The 19,868-nt window shown below is 37.6% G+C and overlaps 2 protein-coding genes across 5 annotated transcripts in view; one reads left to right on the forward strand and one right to left on the reverse strand.

Annotated features, from left to right (window-relative positions):
- Nucleotides 1–1,687: 1,687 nt before the first annotated feature.
- puraa (purine-rich element binding protein Aa) lies at nt 1,688–10,191 on the reverse strand. The gene is made up of 2 exons (XM_042007977.1): nt 10,055–10,191; nt 1,688–6,155 (listed from the first exon to the last, which is right to left on the reverse strand). Exon 2 carries the CDS (start codon nt 6,070–6,072, stop codon nt 5,215–5,217), a length of 858 nt encoding a protein of 285 aa, XP_041863911.1. The 5' UTR covers nt 6,073–6,155; nt 10,055–10,191; the 3' UTR covers nt 1,688–5,214.
- A 1,196-nt stretch (nt 10,192–11,387) lies between these two features.
- The window catches only part of nrg2a (neuregulin 2a), a 69,623-nt gene continuing 61,142 nt past the window's right edge, over nt 11,388–19,868 (forward strand). For 2 of the 4 annotated variants that reach the window (XM_042007971.1, XM_042007974.1), the window contains exon 1: nt 11,390–12,781. In XM_042007971.1, the coding sequence (XP_041863905.1) occupies nt 12,373–12,781 (409 nt within the window). In that variant the 5' untranslated portion in view covers nt 11,390–12,372. Of the gene's footprint in view, nt 12,782–19,868 lie in introns of all 4 variants that reach the window. The other 2 variants (XM_042007973.1, XM_042007972.1) reach the window with 2 other exon arrangements.

Genomic DNA, 19,868 nt, shown 5'->3' on the forward strand with positions numbered 1-19,868 from the left:
TCCTCCTTTGTGTGTGTGTGTGAGACTGGGCTGATGACATCACAGCATTCCATGGTTCACTCCCTCCCCTCTCTCTGTCTTTCTCACACACACACACACACACACACACACACACACACACACACACACACACACACACACACACACACACACACACACACACACACACACATATATGAACCCAAACTTCACTTCAGGAAGTTGATCTCACACTTCAAGTACGTTGTAAATATACATAGAGTTGACATACCATGTAAGGTGGCCCAGAGAGGTCAAGCTCACCAACACTGGTTAAAACTAAACCAAAAACGCGCCATCTAAAGGAAAAGGCATGTTTAGCAAATACAAAGGCATTAAGGAAACAACCAAATTTCCCAAATCTATTTCTGGAATCTCATGTCTGGTGAAATGTTGTGTTTTTTTTTTTCTTTTTTCTTAGTGTGTACAAATTTAAATGTATGCTCATTTTGTGAAGCATAATAAGTGTACTCCTGTAAACTTTTGCACTTCAGGTACACCATAAATGTGAGGCATGAATTAGTACACCTCTACCTCCAGAAATAAGCATTGTTTAAAAGTTTAATGAAAAACATTTGAGTAATTGTGTATATACATAAGTAAATCAAGAATTAATCTTGTGTACACACTGTAAGTACTTTTTTTAAGCTTATTAATTTGCTCTCTTCTTTTTTTTATTTAACATGTTCATAAAGAACTTAAAACAATAAAAACCAAACAGCAGCTGTTTATTGTCATAGTGATGGCAAAAGCAAGCCTCAGCCTCTTTTTCTTTCTGAACCAGTCATTTATTGGTAAAGAGCATCCTCTAGTGGCTACAATCGGAGCTCTCTGCAATGAATTACGTCACCTCGTCTCTGCTAGACTAACTCAGACCATACCAGTGAATTAAAGTTGAATGAAAATGGCAGCAACGTTACAGCAGAACACGGCATACTTCTGCATAAAGCTCAGCACTGATACACCAAGAACAAATGTGTATGCAGGTGTTTGTGATCAGAAGGCAAAAACTGTTGCAAGCCATTTGTTGTGTGCCGTGCTCTTGTTCCAGCAGTAATAATATAGGAAGCTTTCTTCCTGTTTATTGTGGATTAAACCATGTTTACTGTTAGAATATACCAGCATGGATTTTGCTGTTCTGGGTTCAACTAAATTTAATTTATTATTAGCTCAGATGACTCGTTTGTGCTGCAAAACCAATCCTCTATGCTGGATAAGATGTACGACAGAGCTGGCATATTGGCTACACTCCATCTCAGTTTTGCACACCACCTTCAGTATTTTTTTTTTTCTCCTAGTTTTCTTCCTGGCTAAAAAGACCATTAACTTAACAGCCAAATGCAACATGCAATTGTCCAGCAGAAATGCCAGTAAGCATGTTCAAAGATTTCAGTCAACCACCCAACATCTTTCATACTGAATAATTAATATGCATTATAAAAAGTTAGCTGAATAAAAGTATCACCTAACTTAAAACACTTGGAAGCAGTTTTTCTTATTGAAGTTAATGACAAACTGAAACTGATCAAAGGAGAAAAACACTTATTTACATTTAACAGCTTGCAGAATCTGTTGGGTCATGATCAATAAGCCCTAATTTCTTTCAAGAGTAAAACTCAGAAAAGCAACTGAGGCAACCAGATAATCACAAACTGCATAGTCGGGATGATTAGAGAACAAAGTAACGCTTTATTTTACAGCCTGGCATTTATTACATATACAGTACTAATGTAGAAATTTCCAAGAAGACATTAGTGATCAAATAATTGTCACTGCAAGGTTTGCATTTTGGAGGCTGTAAAATTAAGCTTTAGTTATTAGTATCATTGCAAATGTAGAGTCAGACATTGTAGATGTCTAAATTATCAACATCTAAATTAAAAACGTATTCTTCTTTAAAGTACTGTAAGTAGACCCCACTCCCACCCCCCCAACAGGAAATGAAACATGACAAACGTGAACATTTTAAACGTGGATTTTCCCCTCACTGGGTAAATTAAATTTATTTTTTAAATTTGTCAAATGTACATAAATTATAATTAATGCATCAAAACCAAATGAGCAAATCAAAAACTCTCTTTAAAAAAATAAAGGAAAAAAAATAAAGAGGCGACATAAGAGAGAACGACATTCTTTGTTGAGATCATTTTAAACAAGTATTGGTCAGGCATTTCATTAACCTGGGAAAGCAAAGTGCTACACACAACAACCACTGAAGACAGTTCACCATACACCTTAATGAGAATTGGACTGAAGCACCTTTTCTTAGCTTAAAGCTAAAATGGAGATTTCTTTTTTTTTTTCTTCTTTTTTTCATTTCACAAAAAACTCCTTACTATGTTTACAGTCTACCTTCAACAGACCATAAGCCAAGTTGGCCCTTTTCTTTAGGACAGGCATACTTGCAGTGACAATTTTCTGTTTCAAGTTAAAGTACATATGTGAACTGCTTGACCCAACAGGCTGCTAAGACCTTGGTTAGCCATATTTTTCTCCAGGGTGGAGCTTTGAGTGCAAATAAAGGCGTACAACTCCTTCACAAGGAAAAACAAACAAACAAAAATAAAAAAACAAACCAAAAAAAAAAAAAAAAAAAAAAACATGGAATTCAGCCACATGCTTTCATATAGTACTCATATATTTAATTGATATACATATATTGCCACCATTGGCACATACGATATTGCACACAGTGATGAAATGTTGCACAGAAAAAGAACTGATATCTTTTTTTTCTTTTGTGGGCAAACACATTCCAAAATTACAAATAATGTGGAATAATGCTGAAAAGGTAAAACTACATAAAAAAAAGAACAAAAAAGAAAAAGAAACAAACAAAAAAAAAAACAAAAAAAAAAAACAAAAACAAGACATGCTTGCTACTCTCCGTTAATTAAGCGACTTACAACATAACTACCCTAGCCAGAGAATGAGCGGTTCAAGGGAGGACGCAAGAAGAACACATTGAGGCCAATACTGATGTTCACAATCCGCTCCTGCTCTCCCGGCTAATGCTTTTGGCTAGTGAAGAGCCAACTCTTCTGCATCATCTTGCATCTCGGTGACCACCCCCTTCCATGTTTACATGTAGGCCGATACCTGGATGGCTGGAGAACGGGGATGGCAATGAAGTAAGGGAAGAGGGAAGGCAGCAGAAGAAAAAAAAAAAAAAAAAAAGAAGTTAAGAATTCTGCGCCTATTTTTCTTCAAAGGTTTGCACCAAACCCTTTTAGCACCACGAGTTGTGCGCTAGCACAAAAAGGGGCTGAGACACAAAAATGGAAGAGAAAACAGAAGAAAAAGGAAGCCAAACTGCGATCCAAAGCACCAGGCCAGCGTGTAAGCATGCGGAGTGTGTAAGGCACCAGGTTGTTTATATGCTGAAGAGGATGCTCCAAATCAGGTATAATTTCAGCTATACCAGAGGCTCCAAAAATAGGTGGTCAAGGACAGTCTAGTTTACTGGTTTCCAGTCAATCTAAACATGGGAGCAATCATTTAATTTAATGCTGAGGTAAATCTGACATAATCTGATTGTTGCCAGTTTCTCTGGAGTTTACTGGCAGAGTTTATAAAACTGCTATCACACATCTATGAGATGCGACTAAACTGGATTTGAACCAGTTGTTTCCGTGTGGCAGCCCAAATATTTACAATTAGACCAAAACAGAATCTCAACACCACCAGGTAGGTAAATGGGCATACAAATCTAAAGTAGAGTGGCAAATGTGCATCCAAAACAGCCCCACTGAGTTTCATGCCTTCACATCTTAAACTTTTAAGGATGGGCACATCTGATGACATACTTGAGATCCACCAACAGGGGAACTATACCCCCTTCACCTTATCTGTGCAAGGCTTACCCCTCAGTGGCCCTTCAAATAATTTAAAGGTGATATTTTGATTACTGTTTATGTGGTCACTCATTTTACAATCACTCTTTTGAAACAACTTCCACAAAAATGTTACCATAGCCTTTGGATGGAAATCACTCAGTCCTCCAAATGGAGATTTATATAATATAGGCAGATACGTATGGAAGAGTCCTTGAGCCGATATTTTGGGAGACCAACGAAATCTAACATAGTGCAGGTTAACATGCAGCAACAGCACTCCTTGGCACCAATTAGACTTAGGACTAAACAAGATCACAAAAAGTTGCTGTTTCAGATACACTAACCAACAATACTCCTCAGAATTGAACTACGCCAGTCAACACAGTACCTGTAGAGTGTTTTGTCTTGTCAAATCATCTGCAATTCAGGCCATTTGCTACATATCATCACTGCATCTCCTCTATCAAATACACATTTAGTACCTTTAAAATTAACACATTGCATTAACAACGAGACACAAAGGTAGTCTATAATATATCCATCTGCATGGCAACAATTTAAACTGAAACAAAAAGTTACAATATTAATATTTCTTTGAATGCCTCTGGCAAAGGTCATCATGTCAACATCCATTGACCAGTTAAATATAATTGATTTTTATGCAATGCATATTGCACAACAAATATAGCACTTATTTCATTTCATGAAAATGCCTATATATTCCATTTTTTTATACTGCATTACATCTAACCAGTTTCCGAAGCAGGCCTAGCCCTCATATGCTTTATGTGTAAACACATCTCTACTCACAGGTAAAGGTAAATAGGATGGCAAGTACATGTGACTACCTTTTACAAAGTTTTTTTGAATTTTGGTTTAAAAATTATAACATCTGATTTGTGCTGAAGTCATTAGCTCACATGTAAAGGAAACTTTTTCCCCCTCTGAACTCGGCAATAATTCCATTTGAACATTGCAAACACTTTTTTTTCTCTTTTTTTTTTTTTTTTTTTTTTTTTTACAATAGCTTTAACTGGTACAAAAGTTCTCTGTTAATAAGGGAAATAAACACTCAGTTCAATATTGTTTGTCAAGTAGGAAACAATGTTCAAATATAATGTTATTACTTTGTTTAGCAGCCTGTTACTGTATTAATGTGGATAAGTGGAGTAACATCCAGCGATGAGTGACAACATGTCATAACTGTCAGGTTGTGGAGGTTTCTTATATCGAGAGTGATGCTCCCTTGGAGTTAAAACCATTACAGTTAAATCTTTAGATTTCTTTCTTTATACAGTAGAGTTTTAATTATAATTCTCTTGTTATTTTTATTATTCTTGCATGGTCTTTGCTCTCTATATCAATCCTCGTCTCCATCGTCCGCCTGCATCTCTTCTTGTTGCTGCATCTCGGATGCCCTTTTCTCCCGTTGTTTTTCCTGGATCTTCTTCATCTCCTCGGCATATTTACAGAAAGTATTCCCAAATTTGGACCACACTTTGTAGGGCACCGTAATTGAATTACGGTACGTTGGCTTCACTTCGCTTACCCTCATAAACACACCATACTTATTGGATCCGACGTCGAAGAAAAAGCGTTTGTTGTCCACAGTCAATGATGACCCTTCAGGCAACTCTGCAGGTTCGTCCTCTACACCGTAATCGTCAATAAGTTTAGCCAAAGCGTCACGAAACTCAATTAGTCCCTGGGCAGGCAGAGCAATCGTCTGGCCCTGCGTGGATCCCAAACCGGGCCCCCGGTTAACGGTCTGCCGAATCCTCAGAAACCGTCCTCTCTGGTTCTCTTTCAGATCCATGTAATATTTCCGATTTTCTCGGACCAGGAACTCGCTTTTCAGCGCTCGTCTGGGTTCGTCTTGTACCATTCCCGGGTTACTAGGACCCAGCTGGGCATAATGTTCGATGAAGTCCCCCAAGTAGTCTCGAAACTCGACTGCCACGGACATGGAGAGTGTAAGGCGGCTCTTGTTTCCACCGGCCCCGACTTCAGCTATCTTTAAGAAGCGGCCTTTCGCGTTCTGCTTAACGTCCAAATAAAAGCGTTTGTTTTGGATGTCAACCCTCTTCGACGCCAGTTCTTGTGTCTCATGCTGGAGCCCGGAAGCCGAGCCCGCCCCTCCTGTCGCTAGGTGCATGGAACCGAAGCCTGGGCCCGTTGCTGCTCCTCCCTGCTCACTTCCACTGTCTCTGTCCGCCATGATGCTGCCTGCCTGCCTGCCTTCTCCCTCTGTCTGCTGCAAAGCCACGGCCAACCAAAGCTACGCCGGAGCTCTCGCGATACCTACACAAAGGTATAAAAAAGAAAGGAGGGGAGCGTTAATGCAGATCCAGACTGCTGTGTTGTTATACCTCTTACTGTGTCCCTGCTCTTACGAACTTTCATTTCTAACGAAAACGAAACTGAGGACGGCTCTTAATAAATATGTTTCGATTTACCAGTACCCCTAATGGGGATTTTTTCTTTACACGGAAAGCCCAAAGCCTTCCAGTCCAGAACCGGGGAAACACACACCATTTTTTTTTTATTTTTTTTTTTTTTACAAACGATAAATTGGTTAGGTAGTAATCAGACCTGAACATTTTGAAATACCTAATCCACTTTAATTAATTCCCACATGCGTTTATATATATATATATATATATATATATATATATATATATATATATATATATATATATATATATATATATATATAATAAAATCAAATAAAATAGATTTCTAAACCTTACACCCGCGTCCTTATTTAACGAGGCTACATTAATCAGTTATTAGTCCACCATGCACTGAAATGACAATGCATGATCACTGATTTCAAATAGACTGATTAAAGAAGTATGTAAGTATTTATTCTTCGCCATCTTAATTTTTTTTATCTTCTTTCAGTGTTTGGCAATATGGTGCATTAATCCCAACGACACAAAGCAGTGACACAGACACAGACTGATAAATCTATTTTCATTCTTTAGCAGTTATGGGGAGGAATCTTGCAACATTATGTCAGCTGCAGAGCGCCGTGACAAAAAAGAAAAAAAAAGAAAAAAGTTTCTTTCGCCACTCTAATTAAAGAGCTACAGATACACTATCTCTCTTAAAAAAAAAAAAAAAAAAAAAAAAAAAAGTTACTCTGTGCAGCCCGCTATGAACTTTCATCACGTAGCGTTGGCTGTGGTGAAATGGTGAAAAATTCTGAGTTGATTATATCAAAGGTAAAAACTCAAACTAAACTAGAATTTTTTTTAAACCGATGAGTTCCGCTGTTAACAAGCTGTTTAAACAGCAGCTTTTTCTAACTAGGTTATTAGGACGTGTCGTTTCATCTTAGACAAACAAGTATCATTGTTAGTTTAAGAAGTTATTTACAAAGTTTTCATGAAATCTCGTCTTGATTAATGCGCTCTTATAAACCCGCCTGCCAAGCAGACATCCACATCTGAAAAGAAAGTTGTGTTATAGCAGACCGCTCCATAAGTTTGCACGCAGGCCTCCCCCTGCACATCGTTTATCAGGCCAATGATGTTATGATCGTTTTATTTTAAATTACTTTATGTACAAGTTTAAATCAATATCTTTAAATTCAAAACCTGTTACCGTTAGACCATTTAGGACACAACAGCAAGGCCTAATTGTTGGACTATAGTTCAAACTGAAATAGACTAAGCAATGGGCCTATAAATTACATTTTGGAGCGTTCTGTTAAGTTTTTATTTAATTTCTCTTAGTAAAAATGTAGTAACAGTCCGATGTACTGTTGAAATGCCTTTGACTGAAGACTTTGTCCACAGTACTTTGTCTTCCTGCCCGCCTGTTCACCTGCAAGAAATGTCAATGTGATTTCGCATGACAATGCAAAATCAAATGGACGCATTAGGTTTGATTTATTTAATCTAAATAAATTCGTCTGCATGAATATCTGCGTTTAACTGGTAATTTAAAACAATGGTGGCATGTGTGGTAAATGATTAGCAATTCTTAAATTAATTTAAAATGGCTCTAGGTATAAATCCAGAATTCTATAAGCTGAACCAACCATTGATGTAAAAGCCTAATCAACCAGAATAAGGCTAAAAAGCGAATGTGTTTGTGTAAATCGCGTTTATCTTTAGTCCTGCCTTGTGAGCTATGTTATGGGCCACATATATTTGAACCTGGCCTCCATTCTTTTTATTTATTTGAATTATTAGAAGTCAATATGCCTGCATGTTGAAGACATTTTTAATAGTAAATGTTTCCTTGAGCTCTCATTTCTAAAATTTAAATGACAGAATTGCTCTGCTGATTTGCTCTAAATAAACCTTTTCCTTAAATCCTTTCTGTACTTCACAAATGTTCCTCTTCTTTATGTAAGCATTTATATTGGAACTTAAAACAAGCCGCTTATGCTGCTCAAGTTAGGCCAGTGAAGTTCCTTCATTTGATTTGCCGTCTGTTTTTCTCTTTTTTTTAGTTGTTTTGGTCTTGCAAGCTGTATTTTAATTTATTTTTCCTAATTCACTAAAACGGATAAAAGGCCTGACTGAACTTCAGTATTCTACAAAAGCAATCTAACCTCTGACAATTTGCTCAGATTTTTTTCTGATTTAATTCTGGATTTTTGTGTTCAAATATTAAGACACATATCAGTTTTATTATTTTGATATGGAATGTTAAGTTTGTTTGTAGAAAATGTTCCAAAATATGGTCTAAACGTTCATTTCATGCTCTTAATTATTAGGATAAACAAACCAAATTTACAGTTAAAAAATAAATAAAAAATAAAACATTAAAGGGATTAAATATAGATGTTTTTATCTGTTGGAGACTTTTCTTTTCTTTTCTTTTCTTTTCTGTTCTTTCTTTCTTTCTTTCTTTCTTTCTTTCTTTCTTTCTTTCTTTCTTTCTTTCAATTTTTATTAAAGAATGAATATCCCAAAAATATATGTTGAGCCAGAAAATAGCCTAGCCCCCGTGGCTCCTCAGTTATTGTTTTTAAAAGAGCTGCAGGGGTATGCAAGGCATCAGATGAGCATGTCGGCCTTAGGAGATTACAATAGTTTGATTTTTCTTTTTTTTTTCCAGTTTAACTTTCTTAGTTAACTTTTATCTGCGTTATAAACGTTCACATATGTCCCACTCATCTTATCAAAAAAGTATAGAAAGTGATAAGCTTAAATCATAATTTTCATGCCAGACATGTTGAAGAAAGTAAAATAAAAATAAATAAATTTAAAAAATAATACTGATTACAGCATATTACGTGTGTCATGATATTCCGCATTATAGGCCTGTTCTGTATACATTTATGATATCCAATTGGAAGATTAGACCTCACCTAAACCCCCCTTTAAGCGTAATTGCAATGAAATTTCATTAGGGTCAAAGTTTAAAATTCTTTCAATTCATTTACGTAGCTATTGTTGAAGCAAAGCGGATACAGATAATGTTCAGTGTTTTACAAACGTTTATTGTCATCAACCAAGTAAATGAATGTGGTTAATACAACACTGGATGCAGGTGAATTATGAAAGTAATTTGTGAACAACCTGCCATTTTAAGATTCATTTTCAGGTTTATGGAGACTTAGTCTGATATAAAATTATATTTCCCACCTGAGCTTTAACCGCACATGAAAACACACACATTTATCCAATTTGCCATAATAGGGACTTGTTACATTTCTGTTTAATTTATAGCCTACTTACCTTGCGGGGCTACAGCCACCTTTTCTGTTTACAAGTTTGCAGGTATGTAGCCTAAACAACAAAATATTAACTAGTCCATTGAATTCCCGTATCAATATTCAGTCATTAGCCTATTTTTCATGCTAATTTCACTTATGAATATGCGTCATAAAATGCAGTTCCGTTTGAATCAAGAACCCACGTCCAACGCATTTTTCAGTTTCAAACGGTGCTTTCAAAAGGTGCTGTCGCAGTTTGCAAAAGACAGCGGCTGCTCACACCTTACAAAGTTTTGCCCTACATCCTAACATTGGAATGCTGTGGCGTCGCAACCAAATACAGCTCCATTTCTGTTTCAGATCTGACACACTACCGTATGTTGCAGACTATGTCATGCTTTTGTAAACTCTGGGAGGCGATGTCATATGCTTGGCTGCACGTTAGGACACTTAACAGGACAGCAACTATCCAAATGGCATGTACATAAAACGTCATTCCACTAAGCGATCTCCCGTAACCTACCTTACACCGCTCAGTCTGCAGGCAGAGCACCTTACAGCCTCGAAGGCGTGCCGCAGAAGACGAGACGAGGCAAAATACTCATGTGAATATGCACGGAGGCCTTTATGACAGCACAGCGGACCGCATCTGCTTGCTCTACAAGATGGACAAGAAACGGCAAGTCGTGGCACGGCGAGCAACACACGCACAAGTTCAACGCTGCACGTTCTGCCGCTGATGTCAACACGCAATGTGGTGAACGAGCGCCTCTCCTTGGTATAAGTGAGGGATTGCAGCTGTGCCTGCTCATGGTAACAGGTAGGGCAAGTATTTTACCCAACTGTTCTGAATGGCAGTATCTAGAGGTTAAGTGAGCTGCAAAATCTTGGACTAAAATTTCTGTATAACCCATGTTATATATTGAGAGAGTTTAGGGAGGTTAACATCGATTTCCAGAGGATATGATCGTCGTTTGGTAGTAAGGATGTTTTAAAGGGTCAAGCCACTTAAATTCCAGAAGACTGGAGTTCACACACATACAGTATGTAATGGCTATACCTAATATTACGGCTTTATAGCTCCAATTTTAGGGGCTTTGCAAATTTCAGCACCACGGAGAGCTGCAAAGTCTGTAATGGCACAGTTAACTTTACTACATTTACTATATTTAGAGGCGTTACAAATATAGTTCAAACTTACTTTAGAATATTGGCTGCTTGAAATAGCGTAAAAGTACAGGCACTCCTTGCCATAAACAATGTGGTACAGTTGGATTTTTTCAGTTGGACCGTTGTCACGCTGAGCAGATTTTACTGAACCGAGTTTACACTTTTAATTGTGTTGCTGACTAAGTTTGACTAAGTTAACAGGTGAATGTCGGTTAAGATAAGCCTTTCCATTTAGTTTCCATGTGTGGATGTTGCTCTTTATTCCCTTGCGATGTGGTCAGTAGATGTCGCCCTTCGTGAATACTATCACTTCAACATCCTGTATCCGCATTCTGTTTGACATTTAAACCAAATATTTACTGTTACAAGCCAAGTTACATTGTCAGTGGCAGCAATGAAACGTTAACCTCTGCGTAGTTATTTGCGTTGCTGCCTGTATTTCTTGCCAACACGCTCTCTCATAATTGCGTTATTAAATTATAACAGTAAAAATATAGAGATAACTACTTTGAACGAGTTTTTCCCTCCTTTCTAAAGTGTTTGAAACATTATTTTTCTGCACTGGGCCTCTATAATGCAGCTGATTTAGCTGTATAGATTTAATGCGGTTCTTCAACATCAGTTTTTTTCAGAGGCAGAGCAGCGAATGTGACCTGAATGCAGGGCATGACTTAAGACGCAAAACTCATTCAAAACAGCCTCTTGAAGACTGAAATGCTTTCGCAGCCTTAGTCATCGCAGCCATATGATTTCTCTAGGCTCACCGCTCTATATGCAGTTGCATTTTTCAACGTGAGCCTATATTCATTTTTGGAGTAATGCCTTGGCTACAGTAGGATGCGATTTTGAGGAGGGAGAGCCATGGATTTAGGATTTTGTTTGTTTTGTTTCAACAAGAAATCAACACCGATGAACACAATGGAGTGAGTGACATGCAGTAACGGGGTTTTGGGAGTGAGGAGATCGACCCTTTGGTCCATCGGCTGCCTGTATCCGAGAGCCATCCTGCGTATTTGTTGACAGAGCCCCTTGGCAATCGGCATTATTTTCTCTCCGTCTGTGGCTGGTAGGGGAGGCGGAGAGAGAGCCGCGGTGGAAGGCGGCATATTAGCGTTGTAGCTGCCTTTCAGAAATATTTATTATTATTATTATTATTTGGAATGAAACGCTTCTTTTGTTTTATGACCGGACTCCCCAACTTGTGGTACACTGCAGCATTTTGCGTCTTTTCTCTCCGCTGCAGATGATACTGAAAATCATCATAGCGGCACCTTACCACTGCAATTTTGGGGCAAAGATAAGAGTGGCGTCGTCTTGCAGTTAAGGCTACTATGGCAGCAAAGAAGGCATCTTTTGGAGGGGAGAATCCGTGAATTCCTTGCTTAGCCTATCTACAAATGCCTTATTATTAGCAGAAAGCAGTGACTGGATTTGAAACCCAGTGTCATCCCGCGGTTTCCCTGTTTAAAAGCTGCTGTTTACCCACTGGAAATCAATCGAAAAAGCAGCGGATCCCGATGGCATGGACACTTATGCAAGGTCTGCCGCGCTGCCGTGCTACTGGAGCCTACTTGCTGTCTCTTCATTTAACCCAGCTCCATCGCCATCGCCCCGCAGCCGAGAGAGCCCTGCCGCAACGCGACCAGCGACCACCGAGCCAAAGCAGGCGGCATGAGGCTTGATTCAGTACATTTATCCATGCTGGTCATCGGGGTCTCATTCGCCTGCTACTCCCCGAGTTTGAATTCCCTGCAGGACCAGGCTTACAAATCCGCTGTGGTGATCGAGGGCAAGGTGCAGTCTACGCCTGTGAACGTCTCTGCGGAGCCATATCGTGTGAATGTCAAAGTGCTGGATGTTTGGCCCCTAAACAGTGGGGGTCTAGAGCGAGAACAGCTCGTCACTGTGGGGGAATTTGGATCCGAGACTCCGTGCACCAAAGTGAAGAAGAATCACAAGTACATATTTTTCATGGACCCCACTGATGAGCCCTTGGTTTTCAAGGCATCGTTTGCACCCGTTGATACGAGTGGAAAGAACCTAAAAAAGGATGTTGGGAAGATCTTGTGTGAGGACTGCGGTAAGTTAATGTAGCCTACTGTGGATTACCGGTGAGGTCCAACCCGGAAGAATGAACAGTCTGGTAACAGCCCCTTGCTTAGAGCTTTTGCTAACAGGCATGCCGGGGGAATTGTGGTTATATGGTCACAGCATGTCTTGGAGTCATTGGCTACCAGATAGGTGCCAAAGGGGCGTCTATGCAGCAATTTTCGACAACTCTCGCAGGCTCCTATAGCCCACATGATCAATCAAACTCTCTTTCTTTCTCTCTCATTCTCTCTCCCTAAACTGCATTAGCCCAGGCATGCGCCTCGCACTGTTGCTTGTGAGAAATTGCACTTTTATGTGTCTCGAACTATCTGCATCCAGCAAGCCAGTTTTATTCTTTAAACGTTTTATTCCTCTTTTATATGATCTTTTACATTCCCAGGACTCAGATCTTGATTTCTCTTTCCCAGCGTTTGTATGGCCTTTTTATGGACACCGATTACATACATTTAGTGGACCGGATATAATTTCAGCACCAGGGACAGCGGCCTGTGTCGCCGGTAGCTATCACGTGGAAAATCACGCTGCCCTAAGCAAATTGGTTCCTAGGCTGCATGTAGGCTCACGCACAGCTTTAATTATTTAATACTGCTAGCTCTGCCATTGGTATTGAAGTGTAAGGGTTTTTTATGCATCTATTTTCATATGGTAGCAGTGTGTTGTGCTTCTTTGCGTGAATAGCTTATGCGAAATGACTGTAGAATAGAATAGAATATAACAGAACATAATATAATATAATATAATATAATATAATATAATATAATATAATATAATATAATATAATATAATATAATGTAATAGAAAGAACAGAATAGAGTAGATGAGTGTTTTTGGTGAAATTATCAACTTTTCCACCCAACAGTTTCAGAATGAAGTTTTAATATTAATGTTCAAGTATTTGAGGTTTGATTTAGATCAGTAAGTATCGTTATTACTAGTAACATTTATTACGGTGACCTGACACACATTTAACTTGACATTTGTGCACTACCCAAAGACCAAAGTCATGGGAATTACTTGTTAGTGGCAATAATTAAAGATAAATAAATAAGTAAATAAAAAAAAGGATTTTTTTTAAACTTATTGCTACTTACCACTTCTCTACTTACTTCTGCAACTAATATGTTGTATTGATCAGCTATACTGTAGCAGGCCTAAATGTGAATCAGCACATCCTCCTCACTGAACACTGTAAATGCCTTGAACAGATTAGAGCATATGTCATATTTTAAAAAATCATTATCGTACACACACACACACACACACACACACACACACACACACACACACACACACACACACACACACACACACACACACAAATATATATATATACCTACAGTACATTGAGAGTTTTGACCAAGATCACGAGTCATGCCCTTTCTTCTTAAATCGTTTTAGGTTGCATCACCTCTTCTTTAAACAGCCCAAAAAGATTGTCAGTGACTTGATCCAAGGGCCATGACCAGCTACAAGCTATCATGTCACAATGTGCCACACCCAATTTCTTGGAAGATTAGTCAGAATACACAGAAAATTAGTTGATAATGTGGATTTTTTTAAAAATATATATAAGGGGTTTCTCATTCAGCAAAACATAACTCTTACATTTTTATGCTTTTACTGTTTTCCACTAATGATTTAATTCAGAGGAAAACACTGTCCTGTGCTCTCTTTGAACAACTACCTTTGTTAAAGAATTTAACTTATTTCACTCATATGAAGTTCCTCAGTGTTTCATCATGATGCGCATATATCTTTAGATTTTGACCTCAGACATTAAACCCAGGTCTACTTTGCACATAAACTAAGCATGTTTCATGTCCCTTTGGTTCAATGTTACACAAAAGTGTGAAACAGGGAACTTTATGTATGGACTGTATAATTCTCAGTGATGCAGTTGTTGTCTTCTAATTCTTCTAATTCTTCCTATAGCATTTACCACCTGCATCACTTCCTTTAGACTCAGTAAGTTGGGGGATCTGGGTTCCTGCCAAAGAATAAAAGAAAACAACAAATACTTCTCTTCTGATGTAGATCATAACAAACACATGCAAGCACAAGCACATGTTAACCTATCAGATCAGGCTTTCATTTTGGATGTCTGTGTTTTAAGCAAATCTGTGACGTTGTCTCTATCATTACTCTGCTATAAAGTAGTAGCACGAACTGTAAACATCTCAAACAGGTAATGTATCATAGAATTAATGTATAATAGCAAGTATCTCCTTGAAGTCTAGTGCTGCTTTGTGACTAGTTGCTGATAATGTCAAAACAGCTTCTTCTTGAGATGAAGTTTGATGAACACATAATCCAGCAGTGAGTGAATTTGACACACTTGTTTAGCAGAATAAGACAATTCACACAGGATCTAAGTTCAACTACAGGCACCAGAAATATTGAAAGAAGTGCACACATTTTTACTATATTTACTCCTCTTCATTGCAGGAAGTTTTAGCACTAAATGCAGAGGACTTTTCTCATGAATCAACACTGAGTCTGTTTTGTTAAGTGATATGTGATTGGCAGTGGGTATTATTGTATTATGGTTGTCTGTGTGCATGCTAGCCTTGTGATAGACTGGGAAACAGTTCAGGGTGCACACCGTTAAAGGTGTCTGCTGGGATAGACTCTAGTCACTCATGTCATAAGCAGAATAAAATGTGCAGTATAGAGAAAGAATGGATGAAATCTTTCCATGGTAGATGTAAAGACTTTCTTAAAGATAGCATGTCATACCTGTTCAAGATAGTTAAGCCTTCTTCATAATATATTTGATAATATATCTTCATAATATGTTACTGTGCACACAGAGAAATAAGGGTTTCATTTCTGTACCATATGTACAGGCCTTAGAAAAGTACCCTGTAAGATACATATATGGTTCTTTTGATAAATACAACAGAGCTTTGTTTAAATCTCAAGGTTAAAAAAACAGTTGCTGACAATAACACACAAGTATAATTTTTAATAACCTTGAAGTATAGACATATAGAGGGGTTAAACTCTTGATAGGTGGAGGTTACAGTGGTTTGCAGTAATTACAGTCTGCATCTGGAGTTTGTGTGTTAACCATGTGTCTCTGCGGGTTTACTCTGACCTCCTACCATGGTCCTAAACATGAAGTTTATGTAAAGTGGTAAATATAAATTGACTGCATGTGTTGTTTTTTTTTCCTGTGATTAAACGTCTGTACCAGAACATAAAGGAATATTTACCCTTTTAAATAAATATGTATAGTTTTCTTATGGTTACATACTGGAAAACTTGTTTTGAATAAGATGACAGGGACAAAAATAACTACCACATTAATGACAGCACTTATGTTTTTATTTGTAAGGAAGTTGGAATTGTTGTACTTTGAATTGTTATTTCAAGTAGATCACATCTGCCTTTTAGCAATTATTATTTAGCATAGCAATGACATATTTTTCCCTCATGGCTCAGCCTAAATCAAAAGCCTGTATAATGGAACAAATGGTGGTAGGTGAGGCCTCTAGCTTTTTGTCTACCCATCGACTCCATGGAGGAGACCTACATAATTGCATTTTGTGTGTGCATGTGTGTGGGTGTATTCAGACTGTTGGGAGCACTGAAACAGGAAAAGACATTACAAATCAGTGCAGCTGAGTTGAAGATTGGCTCTTCGTCACACAACTGCCTTCATATTTTTAATGAACAACCATGTAGATCATTTTATTTTCAGTGGTTACTCAATTATTGCTAAGTTAGTTTGCTTATTTTCTGATGTAAATGATTGTAGTCATGAATGTTGTCATGAATGCACATGCTCACTCTCACCAATCTGCTACTGTGAAGTTCTACTATTCAGGTCACAGCTGCTGCAGTGAGGTAAGGTGGTAGACAGGCAGAATTTTGCCTCAAGCTATGCATCTTTCTGTGCACTAGAAGAGTTGCTTAGAAGAGCTAGACACAGAACATGAGTGACAGCTGCTGATGGCTACTGGGTTCTGCTCTTGCCTTCCAAGTCTATGGTGGCAACATTAAGCAACACGCATCTACAGATTAGTCATTAAATTTGAGCTGCTTACTCAAGGACCATTTAGCATGCAGTATGACAATTGTGCTCATTTACTGTATCAACCTACTGAAATTATTGCCTGGTGTTACAGGTTGTGTGTTTGTTTTAAAAATAATTATGTGCAGCAGTAAATGACAGCATGGATTAATTTCAGGCTGTACTGCATATTGTAGAGGGTTGTATTTTATGTTTACGGGGTCATTGATGCAGACTTTATGCACTTCTAACCTTCCTTTACACTGTCTACTCTGTGCTGTAAATATGACCTGATGTATATTTATAAGGTGTGGAAAAAAAAAAGACTATAGTCATTTTCAGTAATTGGCCACTCATTTTCCTGTCCATTAGGCACTTTCTTGTAATCAGTCAGACTTTAACACAACATTTTCAAAGATAGAATTTTACAAGCAGTTATCTATGACAGTGTGAGGACATTGGCTCTCAATCTTTTGTGACTGCAGAAATTTTGCTGTGACAGACCACAAAACGTGGTAGAACTAAGCTTTACTGATACCTCTTTGCACAACACTGCCATTACGTAGGTAATGATGTTAAGTTATGTGATCTGATCCTTAATAGGTTGGGCCTAAATAGTTCTTAGAATAATTAAATAAGGAAGAATTGTTGTTTCTGATTGTGGTTGCCTAGACTACTTTTCACAATGTTGAATTAGGTTGGGCAAACATTCAGAAAATTTTGTATATTTCCTTTATGCAACAGGAATAACTGACAGAGATGAAAGAGAATTCACTGTGAAACTGATGTGTTCAGTAGCAAGTTCAGTTCTGTATGTTGATTCATTTTTTAAGCAAACTTAATAGTAACACAAACCTATTGAAGCTATAAAGAAGAGTTTAAGTTTCTGGCACTCTTAAACTTTGTTCTCCTCAAAAAAATTTTAAGACTGTACATTTAAAACCCAAAGTGTATGGGTTTTAAATCCCTCTCCTTTTTCCATCATACTCTCCTAACTAGATTTAAAACCCATACACTTTGGGTTTCAGTGGTTTGGGGCCCTTTGCTGCATGCCCATGGGCTTTGTTTGAATTTTAAGTAGATACATATACAAGTCAAGTACAGCAGGTACCATTGCTGTACAGCTGAACCTAGCCATGAAATGATCAGGCCAAACATGTGTTGTAAGACAGACAATCTATATATTGAATTAAAGTACCATAACATACATATGAATGATACTTTATACTATAAAAAACTTATTATTTTTTTCTTGTTTTTCAGACATTTTTATGTATTTCTAAATAATGAAAATATCTATAAAATTACAAAAATAGACTGAAGCCACCCAATAAATGTAAAAATCTAAAATAGTTAATTAACAGTTAATTAGAGAAGCTGCAGTTTTAATGCGTATAAGAAGACTGTTAGGATGCATTTGAAGAAAAGGGGGTCTGAGTTCAGTTTTATGCTGGTTAATACAAAGACTCATGCATTTGTACATTTGTACATTTGTAGTTCACTTTTTATGTATTTAAACTTTGTTGTGGTTTGCATCTTAGAGAGCCCCAATGACCATATCGGCTGGGCAGCTATAGTTCAGGAGGAAAAGCAGTTGTCTACTAACCGGAAAGTAGGTGGATCAATTCCAGGCTTCCCCTGACTCTATGCTGACGTCTGCTTGGGCAAGACACTGAACCCCATGTTGCCTCCTGATGTGTCTATCAGGGTATGAATGCGAGCAATAATAAAAAGCCCTTAGTATGTAACAGTGGAAGTCCTGTATGTGTGTGTGAATGTGACATGTAGTATAAAATCGCTTTCAGTGGTCAACAAAACTAGAAAAGTGTTATATAAGAACAGTCCATTACCATTTACCATATCCAATGTGCAATAATATCACAGATAAGATCTCCAGCACCTGATTGTGACAAAGTTCCAGCCATAAAGCCATTTATAAGGAGTAGCATGATAAAATTACAGAAGACTGAATACTTTCCATTTCTTGTCTTCCAAGTTACAAGAATTCATTATAAGAAATTGCAGATTTCATTATTTTCAATTACAGATTTTTACTCTCCTTTTGCGCTGTTACAAAGTTCACTTTGAATAAAGGCCTTCCAAGAACAGGAAATATTTGTATGAAGATTATAAGAATTACAATCCTAAAAGACTTGCTAAAATGAGAAAGTCAAAACAAAGCTGTGTTTTGAGACTGTAATCATACAGTACAGATACCGTATGTCCTAAAAAATGACTAAGGTTGGATTGTAGTTCATCGTACCACAACAAAAAGATTTACCCCTAAGACACACTCCATTTGATGCACTAAACCACAGTTTGGGTTACAAGGGGAGCTCTGTGCATAACATAAACTGAATTGTTATCACCTTTTAACTCTGCTCTGATGTGGTGTGCCACAGAACTTAAGTACTACAGGCTCAGTTCTACATGAGTGGTCAAACAACTCCACTGTGCCAAACATTTTGCTAAGTTTTGAATGAGTGTTTACCATGCTCTACGACTGCACACATTCCAAAACAATGCTTTGGATGATTATACAGATCCGTGCAGTAATTATGTCTGGGCTCTTGGAGAACAATGGGCTTACTCTAAGTTCAGTGAGATAAGAACTAAGAGGACACGTCTAATTTTTTTTTTGTTTTTTTGTGAGAGTGTTAACATTTTTCCGAGTGAGTATAGGAAAGGTAGGGAAGTATTTACCTGCAAAATGGCATGTCAGCAGTGTAGTCTGCTGTCTGCTTATGTGTTTCCATAGTAAAAACCTGATTAAGGTTACTTACTAAGGGGCGTTAAATAGACCTTTATGGTAAAATAAACATTAACTCCTTTATCTTAATTTTGCATTATTACTGTATTAATAAATTTGGTGTAAGTGTCAATTTTGAAATATAGTAAAAAATATACTTAAAGATATAGTCCATGTATTATATAAATACACCATGAGGCATGGGAATAGGAGTGAGAATAGACATATTCCCCCAAATACATTTAGCATGTTTTATTGATTCTTCTGCAATTTGAGAGCTCTTTCTATCAA

The sequence above is a fragment of the Melanotaenia boesemani genome, chromosome 15 (assembly GCF_017639745.1).
Source record: "Melanotaenia boesemani isolate fMelBoe1 chromosome 15, fMelBoe1.pri, whole genome shotgun sequence".
NCBI lineage: Eukaryota > Metazoa > Chordata > Actinopteri > Atheriniformes > Melanotaeniidae > Melanotaenia > Melanotaenia boesemani.